At 36.3% G+C, this 17,314-nt stretch overlaps 2 protein-coding genes across 2 annotated transcripts; one reads left to right on the forward strand and one right to left on the reverse strand.

The window, feature by feature from the left end:
• The first annotated feature begins 838 nt into the window (after positions 1 to 838).
• LOC110636359 (protein unc-13 homolog) lies at positions 839 to 6,006 on the forward strand. Its single transcript, XM_021786023.2, has 5 exons — positions 839 to 1,711; positions 2,304 to 3,170; positions 3,580 to 4,032; positions 4,282 to 4,471; positions 4,563 to 6,006. The coding sequence occupies exons 1-5, from the start codon at positions 1,217 to 1,219 to the stop codon at positions 5,492 to 5,494; spliced, it is 2,937 nt and encodes a 978-aa protein (XP_021641715.2). The 5' UTR covers positions 839 to 1,216; the 3' UTR covers positions 5,495 to 6,006.
• Positions 6,007 to 7,279: 1,273 nt separating this feature from the next.
• On the reverse strand, positions 7,280 to 17,314 carry LOC110636377 (dolichyl-diphosphooligosaccharide--protein glycosyltransferase subunit STT3A). Its single transcript, XM_021786050.2, has 23 exons — positions 17,020 to 17,314; positions 16,419 to 16,481; positions 16,222 to 16,277; positions 16,048 to 16,119; positions 15,827 to 15,932; positions 15,696 to 15,746; positions 15,189 to 15,284; positions 14,949 to 15,008; positions 14,756 to 14,869; positions 14,090 to 14,176; positions 13,041 to 13,144; positions 12,738 to 12,833; positions 12,261 to 12,381; positions 12,089 to 12,169; positions 11,874 to 12,005; positions 11,535 to 11,765; positions 9,260 to 9,406; positions 8,700 to 8,886; positions 8,487 to 8,584; positions 8,196 to 8,275; positions 8,014 to 8,101; positions 7,662 to 7,751; positions 7,280 to 7,595 (listed from the first exon to the last, which is right to left on the reverse strand). Exons 1-23 carry the CDS (start codon positions 17,137 to 17,139, stop codon positions 7,533 to 7,535), a joined length of 2,343 nt encoding a protein of 780 aa, XP_021641742.1. The 5' UTR covers positions 17,140 to 17,314; the 3' UTR covers positions 7,280 to 7,532.

Consider the following 17,314-nt stretch of genomic DNA (forward strand, 5'->3'; position numbering starts at 1 on the left):
AGAGAAAGAATCAAAGAATTGAAGCTTGTGTTTGACATTTTCCTAAGTATTCATTTGATGTTGTCCACTTGGCTCCGAGCGAGTCTTGTTTGTGCTTTGGACATGAAGCTTCAATTACCCAACTCGCTCAGATTCCAACCCATTTGTCAAGTAACCGGCGCAATAGTGTTTGCTTTTTTATTCAAGGGTACATTATTGTTTAAATTTTTTTTTTTATTTCAATAAAATTAATTATTTAATTTTTTTTATTTCAAAATATGTTAATTAATTTTTATATTTTTATTTCATCTATCCTTTAAATTATGTTTATAAATTGAAAAACACAATTCAATAATTTTTCTGTTTTTTATATTATGAACTATTAAGTCTAATAATGATAAGTTTAGTGTTAAATTGTGAACTTTTATAAGTGTTAAATGAGATATAATTGAAATAAGACATTAATTAACTTTTCAAAAAAAATTAAGAGTAAAAAAAATATTTGAATTTGTTTAATAAATGCCTACTTATTTTTAAATAGCTAAATTAATCTTATATTAATTATAAAAAATACAAATATGATATAAAATTTAACATATTTAAATAAAATTATCATAATTTTATTAAAAAATGAATACCTTTTATATTCACAGGCATATAATGTGTTATTAACCAATTTAAAAGTATAAAAATAAAGATAAAAATATTAAATAATTAATTTTATAAAACTTGAGGGAGTAAATAGTAATTTTGCCTTTCATTAAATTACCGTTGTGTTTTCTTTGTCCATCCATATGTGTTTTGACCTTCACAATATTTTATAAAATAGTTAAAAAAATGACAAAATAATGCTAGTTACTTCAATCCTTTTTCTTCCACAGTTCTGCAAATTCCGGAATTCCATTTCCTGGAAGGAAAAGAAAAGTAAAGAAAAGAAAAGAAAATCCCAAATCCCATGCCTCAAATGAAAAAGAAAATCCTCTCTTCGCACTCTGTTTCCGTGACATAACGTAAAGACAGAGAGGGAAATTCCCCAACTTTTATCTTTCAGTGTCTATGGGGCTAAAATCACATCAATCGCTACCTTAAAAGCCAAGCAAGAATAACAGAACACAGCCCAATCTCGGAAATTAAAGATTAAAGAAAGCGACCACCACCACCACCACCACCACTACCACCATCAAACCCCACGCTAAAGTCTTCTTCTTTAGCCCACCAACTTATTTTATTCCCACTCATGTCTCACATCTTCAGGGACAAATCCCTTGGCAACTCTAAGAGACACACTCAACCACCGCTAGTAGTCATGCCTATTTACCCTATTCAAGACCTTCACTCTCCTTTTTCTGATGCCGCTACCTTCTTGTCTGATTCCGAGCTTCGAGAATCCGCCTATGAGATTCTAATTGGGGCTTGCCGGAGTTCCGGAAGCAGGCCCTTGACTTATATCCCCCAGTCAGAGAGGAACGCTGATAGGGCTTCGGCTCCTGCTCTGACGCCGTCGCCTTCTCTGCAGCGGTCGTTGACGTCAACGGCCGCCAGTAAAGTCAAGAAGGCGCTGGGGATGAAGTCGGGTTCGACGAAGAGGAGAAGCGATGGTGGTGAGTCAGTGATTGAAGGGAAGGCCAAGAAAACGGTGACTGTTGGAGAGTTGGTTAGAGTTCAGATGAGGGTATCTGAGCAGACCGATTCGAGGATTAGGCGAGCGTTGTTGAGGATTGCTGCTGGTCAGGTTTGTGTGTGGGTTTAAATATATGATGTTTGGCTTAGAGATATTGTCCTACTGAATTGAATTCCTTCCCTTTCCCAGGTTTAGCAAGCTGGCTGAGGTATACGAAATTGTGTGATTGCTTGAATCTTTTCTTTCGTTGTGCCCAAATCCTTAATTATGGAGTCTCACTATCTAATTTTGTCAATTTTTTTAAGCAATATTTGCTTGCTGAGGAAACAGTGAAAAAGGAAAAGAAAAGAGTTTTTTTTTTGTCCCATGAAAACTGGGAATTGACCTAGAGCTTGGAATGCAACTGCTGGCAAGGGTTAATGTCCTGGGATCATATCCCCTTCCCAGCATTTCCCTCCCTTATGAATCGGGAGCATTGTGGTTGTAGTAAATTTGAAATTTGGTAGGGAAAGATAGCAAATAACATCTTAGTTCAATTGAAATCAAATGCGATTTTGTTAATTTCCATAAGGATTATGCTATTATTGATTTTTATGAATTGTGGCAAAAATTTTAAGCTTTCGGTCAATAACATTTTTGCTTAGTATGATTCTCTAATTGAATATGGACAATTATTGAGCTTCTGTTTATGCACTTGTGTCAGCTTGGAAGGCGCATAGAGTCAATGGTTCTGCCACTGGAGCTATTGCAGCAGCTCAAGTCTTTGGATTTTCCCAGTCGACAAGAATATGAAGCTTGGCAGAGGAGAAATTTGAAGCTTCTAGAAGCTGGACTGCTTTTGCATCCTCACTTGCCACTGGATAAGACTGACAGAGCTCCTCGACGGCTCCAGCAGATTATTCGTGGGACATTAGAAAAACCCATTGAAACTGGAAAAAACAGTGAATCTATGCAAGATCTCCGAAGTTTAGTTATGTCTCTTGCTTGCAGATCATTTGACGGATCAGTTACTGAAAAATGCCACTGGGCAGATGGGTTTCCCTTAAATTTGAGACTCTACCAAATACTCTTAGAAGCTTGTTTTGATGTTAATGATGAATCAATTGTTATTGAAGAAATTGATGAGGTTTTAGAACTCATAAAGAAGACTTGGGTAGTCCTTGGAATGAACCAGATGTTGCATAATCTCTGTTTTTTGTGGGTTTTATTTCACCACTATGTTGCAACTGGCCAAGTTGAGGATGACCTATTGTTTGCTGCCAATAATCTGTTGATGGAAGTTGAAAAAGATGCAAAGACAAGTAAGGACTCGGATTATTCCAAGATTTTGAGTTCCACATTAAGTTCTATATTGGATTGGGCAGAGAAAAGGCTTCTCTCTTACCATGATAGTTTTCATAGTGATAATATAGAATCCATGCAAAGCGTTGCTTCTGTGGCTGTTGTGGCAGCAAAAATACTGGTAGAAGATATCTCCCATGAGTATCGTAGGAAAAGGAAAGAAGTTGATATAGCCCGTGATAGGATTGAAACTTACATTAGATCATCACTGCGAGCAGCTTTTTGTCAGGCAAGTTCCATTGCTTCAGCATGATTTCCTTAACAATAGTGATGAAGCTATTTGGGTGAATGCTTAATCTCTAACTTTTCCAGTAGGTATTCAATCTCCATGGTATTGGCACTCGAGGATTTTGTCTTTCTGAAATAGAACAATCATTATGAAAATTTCATGCATGTCTTGAAAGAATTTTGGACTGTATACAACTTTTCAGACGTATCTCTAGCATAAAAATTTCAAGTATGATTTGGCTCAAGAAATTCTTCCTACCTTTTCATTATTGCTAAGCATATTTTTCTATTTGATTTATACTATTTCCATTTTTCCATTTTTAATCATTTATCTTGTGGACCATGCCAGACTGCTGATCTTGCTATCATATATTGTGACTTAAGGATTCTGTTTGTTCCTACCATGACAGAAATTGGAAAAGTTTAACTCAAGCAAGCATTTGAGACACCAGCAGAATCCCCTTCCTGTCCTGTCCATCCTTGCACAAGACATTTGTGAACTGGCTTTTAACGAGAAGGCAATATTTAGTCCAATACTTAAGAGATGGCATCCTCTCGCAGCAGGTGTAGCAGTAGCCACCCTTCATTCTTGCTATGGGAATGAACTCAAGCAATTTGTTTCGGGTATTAGTGAATTGACACCTGATGCAATACAAGTGCTGAGTGCTGCTGACAAATTGGAGAAAGATCTTGTGCAGATTGCAGTTGGAGATTCTGTGGACAGTGAGGATGGTGGAAAGTCAATAATTCAAGAGATGCCTCCTTATGAGGCTGAAGCTTTAATCGCCAATCTTGTTAAGTCATGGATAAGGACAAGAATTGACAGGCTGAAGGAATGGGTAGATAGGAATTTGCAACAAGAGGTAAGATGACACTTCCTGTCAATGGTCAAGTATATAGTTAAGATAGAATAGATTGCTATTAGCTGTTCCTCCCCAGCCTCCACTAGTTTGCCTAAACTATCTGTGACATGTTGCTGAGTCCAAGTTGATAAATATGGGGAAACCAGTAGAAACTTGAGGGTTTTTATTCCCTCTTTTCTTTTTCTCCTGGTCCGCAAATTTGAAACACTATGGTTTTCCATGACCTTACCTTCCACCACTTTGATGTAGGCATGGAATCCACAGGCAAACAAAGAGAGATTTGCTCCTTCTGCCGTTGACGTTTTACGAATTGTAGATGAAACTTTGGATGCATTCTTCCTGTTGCCGATACCTATGCATCCGACCTTGCTTCCTGACTTGATCACTGGGCTTGACAGATGTCTTCAAAATTATGTATTGAAGACTAAATCTGGCTGTGGTATGCAATACATTACCTGAAAATTGTACTTTGATTTTTTAATTATAAATCTCCACAATGACAAAAAAGGGTTCTCTTTCATGATCTGCAGGGGCCCGAAGTACTTTCACACCTACTATGCCTGCATTGACTAGATGTACAGCAGGATCAAAATTTCATGTATTTAAAAAGAAGGAGAAGTCTCGTGTAGCCCAGCGAAGGAAATCTCAGGTTGGATCTACTAATGGGGATGCCTCCAGTGGGGTACCCCAGCTATGTGTACGTATTAATACTTTGCAGCATGTTCGCATGCAATTGGAAGTTTTGGAAAAGAAGACAGTTGTTCAACTGAGGAATTCTAAATCAAGTTATGTGGATGATTTTGCTAATGGATTGGGGAAAAAGTTTGAGCTTTCAGCAGCTGCATGTGTTGAAGGGATCCAACAACTCTGTGAGGCAACAGCATATAAGGTTGTCTTCCATGACCTAAGTCATGTTCTTTGGGATGGACTATATGTTGGAGAAGTTTCATCTTCGAGGATTGAGCCTTTTCTTCAGGAACTTGAGCAGTATTTGGAAATTATTTCATCTACAGTGCATGACAGGGTTAGAACACGCGTTATCACTGATGTGATGAAAGCATCCTTTGAAGGGTTTCTGCTGGTTTTGCTTGCTGGAGGTCCTTCTCGGGCTTTCACTCTGCAGGATTCTGAAATGATTGAGGATGATTTTAAATTTCTCACAGATCTGTTCTGGTCTAATGGTGATGGATTGCCAACTGAGTTAATAGATAAGTTTTCAACAACAGTTAAAGGTGTCCTCCCCCTATTTCGTACTGACACTGAGAGTCTAGTTGAGCGATTCAGAAGTCTTACTCTGGAGAGTTACGGCTCTTCTGGTAAATCCAGGTTTCCATTGCCTCCGACTTCAGGCCGGTGGAATCCTACTGAAACAAATACACTATTGCGAGTTTTGTGTTATCGGAGTGATGAAACTGCTGCAAAGTTCCTGAAGAAGACTTACAACTTGCCTAAGAAACTATAACCACCATAGATATATGAAGAAATGCTGTGAAACGATTGTTGTGGCTTTGGTAGTATGTATTTTATCTTGGCATCATAGGCTCCAATGACACGGTTTTGTTTGGGGGAGCATTTATTGGAGTGACTGTACCCATAGATTGGATAATTTACTAATTATTTGGTGCTAAGCAAGGAGTCCTCCATTGAGATGACACAATGAGAGATTTGATGGACATGGTGAGACTGGCTTGGCTTGGCTTTTTTTTTTTAAATAAAAAAATCTTATACTCATCCTCGTACATCTTCCGCTGTGGAAACTGACTGCTGGGAACAAAGATAAATATTTAATAATTAATTGTGATAAATTTGAGAGCTGTGTGATAAATTTGAGAGATGTTGTTTTCGAGTTTCTAGATTGACAGATTGAGTAGAATTTGTATCTTGTAGTTTTGTTTCAAAGGATCAAATTAAGTCTTCTATTTATAGCCTAATCGTTCATGGGAATATAATCTGACGTTGTGATGCTTCTTGATATCATCGTGCATTGTTAAATTTCATATTGGAGGCTCATATCATCTGATTTGTTGTAAAGTAAGGTGCTCATTGGTCATTCGACTTGCCTTGTGAAAAAACTAGCTAGCACTTCATTGATGGAAGCAGCTTTAGCTTTGGATTCAATGCATGAAAGTAGCTAAGAATCTCTCTCTCTCTCTCTCTCTCTCTCTCTCTCTCTCTGGGCTTTACCAGTTGGTAGCTGCTGGCCATCAATGATGTTCATCATAAGCGAAACCTGTAATAAAGATTGGTTGTTATAGACTGGTTTTGTAATTTGTGAACTCTAATCCATTAAAGGGACAAAACTTTGTCCTCTTGATGCAGGATTTTGACTTAAAAATCGGATCACTTGTTAAAGGATTATAATCGCTTTACGGGTTAAGTGCCATAGATGCAGTTGTAAGTTCTAGCCCATCCATCCTCACTTTAACAGATCAGACAAAATGGATATCCACTACCCATTTTGATGGAATTTATCCCTTTTTATTTCTTTTGCCATTATAATCCATTCAATTGCGCCATTTACCATTGGCTTAATTGTTTCTTGAGATGAAATCTTCCGCGTGCATAATTTATGGGATTCACGTTAAATTCACTGTTGTGGTTAATATTTTCTCCTTCCTTTTCCAATTGGTCACAGAATTATTTAATGAAACACCTTTCAAACAATTTAAAAAAAAAAAGATTCAAAGAAAAAATTGTTAATGGAATTTAAGAATACTTCTAGAATTTTGCGTTCATTTTGGTCTTTTGGATGCTTTTTTGACAGCTGATAATGGGGAAGGAGATGAATGAAATAAAACAAAATAAATACCATTATCAATTAATTCGGTTCTCAAATAATCCAAATCATTAATATTTATGACCTACTCTCAGGATGGATCAGAAAACCTATTGTTAAAATTTATTAGATACACCCGATCCAAAATTTTTTAGTGCACCACATGCTCACAAATTTACAATTACACCATGTTTTTGAGAGTCCCATCTCATTGTTAGAGGGAGCTTGTGCTTCAGAAGCCGCGACTAAATTTTCCTTCAGATGCCCACTACAAGATTCTGAAATAATTTCAACTAGAGGTAGTGGTCTTTGAATGTGAATTCTCGAACTGGAAATAAAGTAATGTTGTGGAAATAGATTCAAGTAAAATTCACATAAAATGGTGGAAGGCTGTGGGAATAAACTTTTATTAGAAATGAGCCTCGAGTTGGCAAACAGATCAAAATATATTAGAAGCAATTGATCTATCGGTTGCAAGAAAATCTAATTTTGCATTGCTCGGTAAATTCAAAGCTATTAATCCAAAAATGATTAGCGTTTGTTACAACATAACGTTGAGAGAAAATACAAGGTCATTTTAAAAGAAAGCAAAATCTTTGATTTGACCCTTTGCATCTCACAAGGAAAAAGATCAACTATGCCAGCATGATCCCTCTCAAAATGCCCGAGTACAAATTATATATGAAATACAGTCGTCTAAGAACATAAACCTGTAAAAAGTTACCTAATGCCATGGATTCCTCTTATTAGCTCCACTTCTTTTCGTGCTTGTAGTTGTGCTTGTTTTCTGCCAAAAGATTAAGGTGATTAGGCCAAGTCAAAATAAAGTCCCAGCATTCACCTTCATACATACCGATTTTAACTTTTTGGCCTTTCCTCGGATTCTGTTCTTAGGAGGCTTCAATTTGTATATGCGGACCATCCAATGGTGAGTTGTGAATACCTAAATTGACAAAATCATAGGTACTACTCAGACAGCATTTATATATTTCGTAAAGGCCAAAATTTAATAAGGTAGAGCCTAGAATTTTTAAACAAAGATTGTAGTAGAGCCCAAAAAAGTGGCATTGATTGCATGCACTATTTGATTCTTTTGGGTACTACAATGTTGCAACTCCCAAATTTTGGGAGGCATTACCATTTTATTTACAGTCTATGTTAATGTTATGCAATTTTTGCCAAAATATACATTAAGATTATCTGACCTCCTCAAAATGGGTAAGTTTGAAATGTTTCTTCCCAATTTCTGTTCGCCTTACTCTATCAAAACCTTTACCATCAGTTTCCACAAACCTGTAGGAGAAAAAATGCAGCATAAAAATAACTCTTCATTGAAACCAAACATGTTCTTCACAATTAAATAAATAGGTTCAAAGCAAAATCAAACCTGTAATATGAGAGTTTGTACATAAGACAATTTAGCATGGTTGGCGTAGCCTGAGAATCAATCCGATAGTGGCCATCTCTCTTTGGATTGGAAAAACAGGGTACAAAGTAGTCAATAACATATTTAAGCAGATATATTAACAAGGAAGCTTAAGCATCTTAAAGTCTATGCCACAAGACAAGATATATCACATTCTAAATTATCTAAAATTGATCCATTGCAGCACTACTTATTGACAAGAATCCAAAAGAACAAACTTCAATAAAAAGCAACCAGATAAAAGAACTTTACCAGGTAATCGGGCTCTTTGATATGAGGGAACACACCCCCTCCTATACGAACCATCCACAGGAACTTATTTATGTCGTCGCTGGGGTAGCCAACAAGACCTTATCACCCAAGTAATTTATCAGAACCTTTTACATTGTTTCCTCCATTTTATTTTTAATATTTTTTTTATTTTATGGAGAGTGCTGATCTGAGCAAAAAGAGAAGAACACAAACCTCCAAAAACAACTAGAACATATTTTACATCCAAGGAGTTAAATATTTCCCAGGCTGCCTTTTCAGGAGAAGACATGGCAGTGCCAACAGTTGCAATATGTGTGTTATTCCAGGTATTATTGTCGACAATAACAGTTCGGTTAGCCATAGCAGTCGTTTGATAACCATAGTCCCACCATGATGCAACCTGAAAGAATCAAAGACCAACTAACCGTGTTAACAATTTTAAAATACCTAACAGAAAAAAGCTCCAAAATAGCTTGTAATAAAATATCATGCCAACAAATAGTAATCATAAAAAATTTATTAATTATTTAATTAGGCTGAAGTCAATCATGTACATACAGTTGCAAGATGACAAGCCGCCACTTAATTTATGCATCAGTTGTTAATGGTCAAGTAGTTGTTCTTTGAAAAAAGGAAAAATGAAGGTATCATAACTCTGATATTTCATACTACTTGCTAGAAAACTAAGATTTTTAACATCAACATCTGGAAACCATCAGGCTAATACAAGTTAACGGCTAGAATAAAGGGGTGGGAGGAAGAAACTCACTCACTTTATCATCCACCTCAGTATTGTGGCTTAACCATGCATAGGCCTCTCTAAAATCATCAAAAACATGCAGACCACCATCAGGTGAATGAGATGTTAAAACAATAGAGGGTGCAGAATAAGCTTCTGCTGCTGCCCAGACACAATGAACCTACAAGAAGAAAGGGCAATTGTTATCAGAGATCTTTTTGTCATAAGTACAAGTATTTACATAAAAGCAAATGAACAAAACTCATGTTTCTTTCAGGAAAAACAAAAACAGCAAGTACAAGCGAAATAAAATTTAAGTTGCAAATTTCCCGGGGAATACAATTAACTGCTTCAACTAAATGTATGCCAGTATCTGGAGGCACTAGGGACACTTCAGGATGATCCATTCAAGAGAATGAATGTACACAAAATTGCTTATTGCCAAATGTTCATAGCATATATATATCAAACACACAGAAACTCAACTAAGCCTTTATTCCAAAAATTTGGGGTCAGCTATATGGATTCGCTTTCTCCACTCTGAAGGATTTTGAGTTAAATCCTAAGAATTGTGTAATGTTTTTAGGTCATGTTGTACTACTCTCCTCCAAGTCAATTTAGGTCTACCCCTTTTTTTCTTTCTATACTCTAACCTAATGTGCTCTACTTGTCTAACTGAAGCCTCCGTATGTCTACGCTTTACATGACCAAACCACCTCAATCTCCCTTCTCTCAACTTATCTTCAATTGGCACCACTCCTACATTTTCTCTAATACTCTCATTGCGTACTTTATCTAGTCTAATATGGCCACTCATCTACCTTAACATTCTCATCTCTGCAACTCTTATTTTAGATGCATACGACTCTTTCAGTGCCCAACACTCACTACCATATAACATAGCCGGTCGTATGACTGTACGGTAAAATTTTCCTTTCAATTTATTGGGAATCTTACGACCGCATAAAACTCCCGTAGCACGTCTCCACTTCGACCATCCGGCTTTAATCCTATGACTAACATCCTCCTCACATGCCCCATCTACTTGAAGTACTGAGCCTAGATATTTAAAGTGATTACTTTGGGGCAGTATCACTCCATTCAAACTAACTCCTTCCCTATCACCAGTTTGGCCTTCACTGAACTTGCAATGCATATATTTTGTCTTCGTTCTACTTAACTTAAAACCCTTTGACTCTAGAGTACTTCTCCAAAGTTCTAGCTTTCTATTGACTCCTTCTCGTATCTCATCTATCAGAACAATATCATCCGCAAACATCATGCACCAAGGAATACTCTCTTGTATATGTTTCGTCAGTTCATCTAAAACTAATGTAAAAAGGTAAGGGCTTATGGCTGATCCTTGGTGTAATCCAATTGAGATCGGAAAATCTCTTGTGTCCCCTCCCACTGTGCGCACAATAGTAGTTGCTCCTTCATACATATCTTTCAATACTTGTATGTACCTAATAGATACCCTCTTTTGTTCTAACACATTCCATAAGACTTCTCTTGAAACACTATCATAAGCCTTCTCCAAATCAATAAAAACCATGTGTAGATCTTTCTTCACATCTCTATATTTTTCCATCAAGCTTCTAATGAGAAAGATCGCTTCCATAGTTAAACGACTGGGCATGAAACCAAATTGATTGAGAGAGATAGAAGTATCAAACACACAGAAAATAAAAGAACAATCCACTTTACAGAGGAGAGAGAGGGAGAAGGCATCAAAGGAATAGGAGTTAAAAAGGATCAGGTTTCCAAAAAAGCATCACAGCATGTGGTCATCATTCCATGAGATTTTCCAAGAATTTCCAAGAAAATTTTTTGGTTGGGTGGCTCCAACTTCTCCAGCAAACAAGCTTCAAATGAAAGGAAAACCAAGAGAATACAATGATAATGCTTTCTGAATGAATGATTAGACAAAATGATGCATGGCAGCCTAGGAAAAAGACTGCTACATGCAGCTCTGCATCAGACCTTGATCCTTATACTTAGCAGGCCCGTATTATGGATGGATGACTTGGCATTCTTAGTTGCCTTTTATAATGGGTGCTAAAACAGGACGACACATTACTCTTTTAGAACTGATTATCACATGAAGATGTAATAGGACAACACCATATCAATCATAAGCCAATATCACATCATTCAAGAATAACACCATATCAATCATAAGCCAATATCATAAATGATTCAAGAATAACACTATATCATACATAAGCCAAAATCACAAATCATTCAAGAATATAACTTTTTGAAAGTTCAAAGCATAATGGGGCGAGCAAGAGATTGAGCCTACATACCACATAGAAGGCACCAAGCAACACAAGTAAAAGAATAGCAAAGATTGATGCCTCCAAAGGTAAAACAAGAAGCCTTTTTTCAATTTTGGTTTTAAGAGATGGCTTATCCACAATCTCTTTTTCTTTCTTCTTGTTCTTTTTTGAAGGTCGTTCTTTTGCTGTATCTTCAGTTTTCTCAACCTTTCCTGCATCATTTTGTGCTACAACAGTACTTGAACTAGCATCCCCTGACTTAACAGTCGAAGCATTAAATACATCTTAGTTCTACAGTTGAAAAAAATTTTCATAAATGGTTGAAAAACATACACCATCAGTGTAATGAAAAAGAGACATGCTTACATCAACTTGGGAGCTCCCCAGTAATCCAGGTAGCTGAAATTTAATTGATCTTGTGAAAACATGAAAAGCTTCAGAAAGGGCAATTCCAGACATGATACATGCTGCCGGAGCAAGTACAAGCATCAGTCGGACCTGTAATATAATCAAAATTCAATGATCACGCCCAGAGGAGTAGAAATACTAAGTGATGTTAGACACGCCAAGATTCCACTTACCATGACTCCAGAAAAATATACAGATGTCACAATGTAAAGGACAACAAAAGAGCTTGCATCAGATAAAGGAAGAAAGCATGCCTACCAACAAAAAGAAGACCATAATGAGACAAGTTGTAAGCATGATGTTATAATGAAAAGGCAAAATTGTGTAGAAAACAATGTAGCTTACAATAATCCCAGCTGGCACCAAGAAGGCCAAAACATTGATGTCCATGAAGTAAGATGGCCATGTAGGGGGTTGATGTTCACTAACACTGGCGATAATTGGTATGTACTTGCTTGCATAGGTTCTGTCACGACGGATATAGCATAAAAAAAAAAAAAACATATTGGAACAATTCATTATCTAAAAGTTAAACTGATGAACAAACATATTTAAGTCATCATAAAATGTTTCACATCTAGGCATGTTATATAAAATATGTACAAATATGTTATATGGTTTCCTAGCATGCCAGAGAGAGAAAATTGAGAGAGAGAGAGAGAGAGAGAGAGAGAGAGAGAGAGAGAACGAGAGAGGAAAAGACATGAACACTGGCTGATGAGGTCCAACAAATTATTGAAACCCAAATTATATTCTTAACTTGGCCCAGTGCAGCAACTTAAATTGACCACAGAGAAAAAGTCATGAATGATGAATACTTACGGATCAAGCAGACTTAAACTTCGTCCACTCCATCCCTTTGTTGGGCTGGAAGCTACCAGTGCTATTAGAATTGCCATCACAGCACAACAGACTGCCCTGAACATAACACAACGCCCAAGTTTAACATTTTTCATGCTTATGACAAGCTATCATAATAAACCCCCCCCCCCCCCCCCAAAAAAAAAAAAAAAAAAAAAAAAAAAAAAAACTATTCATCATGCATTCATACCCTATGTTGCATCTGTAATGAATTTTATAATGTACTTAACATGATAAAGAAAACAGATGATGATGGAAGCTTACAGGCCAACAGATATAACAAGCATAACAGCTACTTTAAACATTTTTGGAGAGAGAATCCCTTTGATATAATACACAAAAGCCACCACATGGATGATAATGAAAACCTGCAGAAATACAATTAGTGACAAGTAGAGAAGGCCTAAAAGAAACAAAAGTAAAATGATAAGAGAACAAATTCACATATAGAGAAAAGGAATTTAGCTAGAAAACCAAGAAAGCAACAAGTACAGTCAACAGTGTCATTTACAATATCTTATGTACAAACAATTACCAACACTTCCATTATTAATTCACGTCCCATTCTCTTAAAAATGAGCTATATCTCTCCACACTAATGGCTTTAAAGAACCTTAAAAATATGGCATAGTACACTTGCTTAGTTTATATCTTGAGATGTAACCAATAGCATTGTGAATGAGCAAAGTTGCATGTAAGCTACTTAGAATATCGACTCAATAAAAGCTTCGTTGAACTCATTCATTAAAATGAATAATGAGCTACGTTCAAACTTACTTTTAAAGCTTGTTTAACAAAACACCAAAACTTAAATTAAGAGACACTTGATTTTTTTCTGGCTCATGAGTCAACCTGTTATTGACTTAATAATAATTTGATTTTGACTTTTAACTTTCATGTATGTTCAATTCCATATACTAATAGGCAATCTTATATATATATATATATATATATATATATATATATATATATATATATATAAAGGGTATGGTTATATTGGTATGTTTTGAATAAATTTGTATGTAAGTTCAGTTTACTACTTAATCTCCAGAAATCCCTTGGCTCAATTTTAGCTAAATTAGAAACAAGTAAAATTTAAATATTACTTATAACCAAGCCACCAAAACTTGGCATTGAACGATTCATTTGCAACCCCATTGACCAGGAAGGTCATTGCTTTAGAGCCTTTCTACCCTCTTTTTGGCAGTGATTCGCATGTTGAAGGAAAGTACAACGAGAATCCAAATTTATGATAGAAAGCATAAAATATTGGAGTGAATTGTGTTTGAAAGATGGAGGAAGGGGAAGCTCACCAAAAATGAAGCAAAATGTTCTGATGTCATTACTGCATTAAAACCAACAACAGGCACCAAAGCAGCCAGTAACGTTCCCAAGACCACCTGCATTAAGAAGTCGCACTTTCAACAAAAGCCAAGTAATTTCATTCATGGGAGACAAAGCAGACCTTAACTCTTAATCAAAGAAATTTTATTCAACAATGATGCAGGACAATTGACAGATTGAAAAAAAAAAATGCATATTCTTGAAAAAGAAATCCCCTGGGTTCTGGGCATTTCTAGCTTAAATGTCTAAGAAAATGCATTATCCATGACAACTTCTTCCATTTAATAAAGAAGAAATTTTGCATCCTTTGTGCAACATATGTAAAGCACAAGAAGCGTATTCAAAGCTACAAAGAAATACAAAATGAAATAACTAAAAACAATAAATCAATCCATCCCCATGTAATTCAACATCACTAGCATGGTAATACATATATACCTAAGAACACAAGGTATGGCCTCTAACCATATACGATCAAAGACTTTTTATGCTCACAAGAAAACCTATTTTTGGGCTATTCCTCTACTCATTTTCCACGGTTAGCTACATTACGTGCATACTTCAATAATCATACCAGAACATTTGTTGTTTCTTTTATAATGACCACAAACTACATGAGTGCCATAGTTACTTACAAAGGGAGCATATGCAATGTACAGCCTGGAAGAGTAACGACCAGTCACAATGCACAGAAGCACGTGCATTGGAATAAGATTAATTATAAAGGTGTACCCTCCCCATGAGCAAACCTGAAAGACAACAATAAAACATTAAGGATAAACACAATAGGCATTATAAGAAGCCAAGCAATACTAGCACAAGACCTACCATGTAGAAGTATGCCAAGGCATTTAAAGTCGCATAAAAGAGGGATCCTGTATTCAATGTCTGCACATGATACAAAATAAAATTCAGTGAAGAATCAAAAATGGAAACAAATTATCTGAGCCAATAAACAGCCTATGAGAAATGCCTTCAGTAAGTAAAACTACTGACCATACCTCATTATCACTTACATAAGTGTTTCATAAAAGAATGAGAATTTGGTTCCTTTTGCCAGCAACTAACCTTTATATAAAGATAGAAAGTGAATATTAAAGCAAATATAGCTACAGCTTCATTATCATAGCTGCCAGCCACTGATCGAGATATATATGATGGAACCTGCAAACAAATGTGAGAACTTCTTAATATTATCATATTATGTGCATTGGGCATCAGTACATCACACTCACATAGCTGTAGCAGATACTATACAGAAGAATATCCTATCCTAACAAATTCTGTATCATGTTTTGGAGCATTTCTGAAGAAAAAAGGAAACTGCACAACTTTGTGCATACAACAAATCAAACTAAGAGTAGCTTCCATCTCTGGCTGTTTATTGCATTTTACACGAAGACTCCACCCCAGTTAGATACTCCAAACTAGGTCCACATAGCCACTACCCCAATTGCACAATCTAGGCCCAAAAAATAAGTTATGCCTCATTAAAAAAAGATTAAAAAAATAAAAAACTTGATACAATTACACTGAAAGATATATAAAGTTAGGAATACCCGTTGTATGATTTACCATGGCCAAAAGAGCAGCTGCTGTCAGACCAGCGCCAGCACCTTTAACTTCCTATCAAAAAGCAATTGCATGTCATCAGCAAATCCGACTTCAATATTCAATAAGATGAGACAGCTACAGCATATACAAACCTTGGTCAAAAGATAAGTGGCCCATGAAGCAAACGCAGAGAAAATTGGTGCAGTGAATACACAAACAGTCTCAACAGACAAAGGAACATTCAAAGAATTCAATATCCTGGAATTGAACAGTAATGACTCAGGAGGTTAGCCAACAAATAATCACTAATATATGCCACTTCAAATGTTTTAATTGGTAGAACATCTCTTACAATTAACACTAAGATACTCACCACCACAGGGTGCCTGCAGTCAACGTCAAACCAGGGTAAACAGTTCCACCAATCACTCGACCAAGAGGATACCTTGAGTGAATCAAATAAAAGCATTCAACTTAGAAATCATATAAAAATCTAAGAGACAGACTCTTCCATGGGAGTTTATGAATCAGATAATATATCAATTACCAGGTCCGGTCATCAAACCAATTCCAAAAGTCATATATCCCATTCTTTGTTAAAAACTGAAATCACGAAACAATTAATCCAGTCATCCTTTATATCATTATTTTAGAATATGAGGCAAAGCTAACACTGGAATTAGAATATAATGTTTGATGTGTGCTTGTATCTTTGCACAGCAATAACTGCGAGGGAAAGTGAACCTGAGTGACTCTGTAATTGAAATAAGGATCAAACTCATGAATAACACTCTCGTACTTTATGACCTGGAAATCAATCAACAAACTTGTGAGGCAGCAAGAACTAACAATGCAAGCAACCTATCTAAATTACGATAGTAACTTCAATTGCTGAAAAAACATACAGCCACCCGAGGTAATTTAAATTCCCCCAGAAAATTGAAACTGGAGATGGGGTAAAAAAAACTAAATTCTACCTCACTGTCTAGCTAAGTCAATTCAACCTTTTCATTCCAATAGGAGGCAAAAAGTTAGCCCACATTGTTTTGTTTGCCTTTTATCCATTTTATGAGCAAATAGAACATAAATGGCAATTTTTTATATCTTCAGATAATTACAACTTTGAAACATCTAAAAAAAGGGAGATACATAACTACCTTGCTAAGTCAAGCAACATTTAGAAGCAAAATTCAAATGTTTTATTCAGTTTACCGTTTCTTTGAATGAGGTAAACTAAATAATGCATCAATCCATCATTTTCCTCCATTTCAAAAACTGATTATAAGCAATTATCGAAGGTGACTGGTATTACAAGGATCGGATCTACAGAAATCGAGGAACTTACAGAGAAGAGACGGATCGAGAAAGCGAGAACTCCGATCAAGAGAAGGATGAAGAAGGAGAGAACATTGCCAAAAGCATATCGCAAGGTCGTTGCCCCCATGGCGTTCTCTGGGTCCGCCATTGAGAGAGAGAGAGTCCAAGAGTTGTGTGCAGTGGAGGGCCGTCAAGAGGAATAGAAGACTTCGGTGGAGCGAGAGAGGGGGATGGATGAGTGAGTGGGGTGTGAGGGGAACTAGGGGAGCAAGAGCAAAGCTGCAAAACTCTACTCACTCTGTACCTTTTGTTTGCACGTGGCA

Source organism: Hevea brasiliensis, chromosome 11, assembly GCF_030052815.1.
Source record: "Hevea brasiliensis isolate MT/VB/25A 57/8 chromosome 11, ASM3005281v1, whole genome shotgun sequence".
Lineage (NCBI taxonomy): Eukaryota > Viridiplantae > Streptophyta > Magnoliopsida > Malpighiales > Euphorbiaceae > Hevea > Hevea brasiliensis.

What these genes read in the sequence shown, in the direction of transcription:
- LOC110636359 (XM_021786023.2), top strand. Translation starts at nt 1,217, where the DNA reads ATGTCTCACATCTTCAGGGACAAATCCCTTGGCAACTCTAAGAGACAC. An exon ending in TGAGGATTGCTGCTGGTCAG is followed by an intron (nt 1,712 to 2,303) that starts GTTTGTGTGTGG and finishes CACTTGTGTCAG; the next exon opens with CTTGGAAGGCGCATAGAGTC. An exon ending in ATAGGAATTTGCAACAAGAG is followed by an intron (nt 4,033 to 4,281) that starts GTAAGATGACAC and finishes ACTTTGATGTAG; the next exon opens with GCATGGAATCCACAGGCAAA.
- LOC110636377 (XM_021786050.2), bottom strand. Translation starts at nt 17,139, where the DNA reads ATGGCGGACCCAGAGAACGCCATGGGGGCAACGACCTTGCGATATGCT. An exon ending in AACATTTTGCTTCATTTTTG is followed by an intron (nt 13,145 to 14,089) that starts GTGAGCTTCCCC and finishes GTATTTCTGCAG; the next exon opens with GTTTTCATTATCATCCATGT. An exon ending in ATACTGAGGTGGATGATAAA is followed by an intron (nt 8,887 to 9,259) that starts GTGAGTGAGTTT and finishes TGATTCTTTCAG; the next exon opens with GTTGCATCATGGTGGGACTA.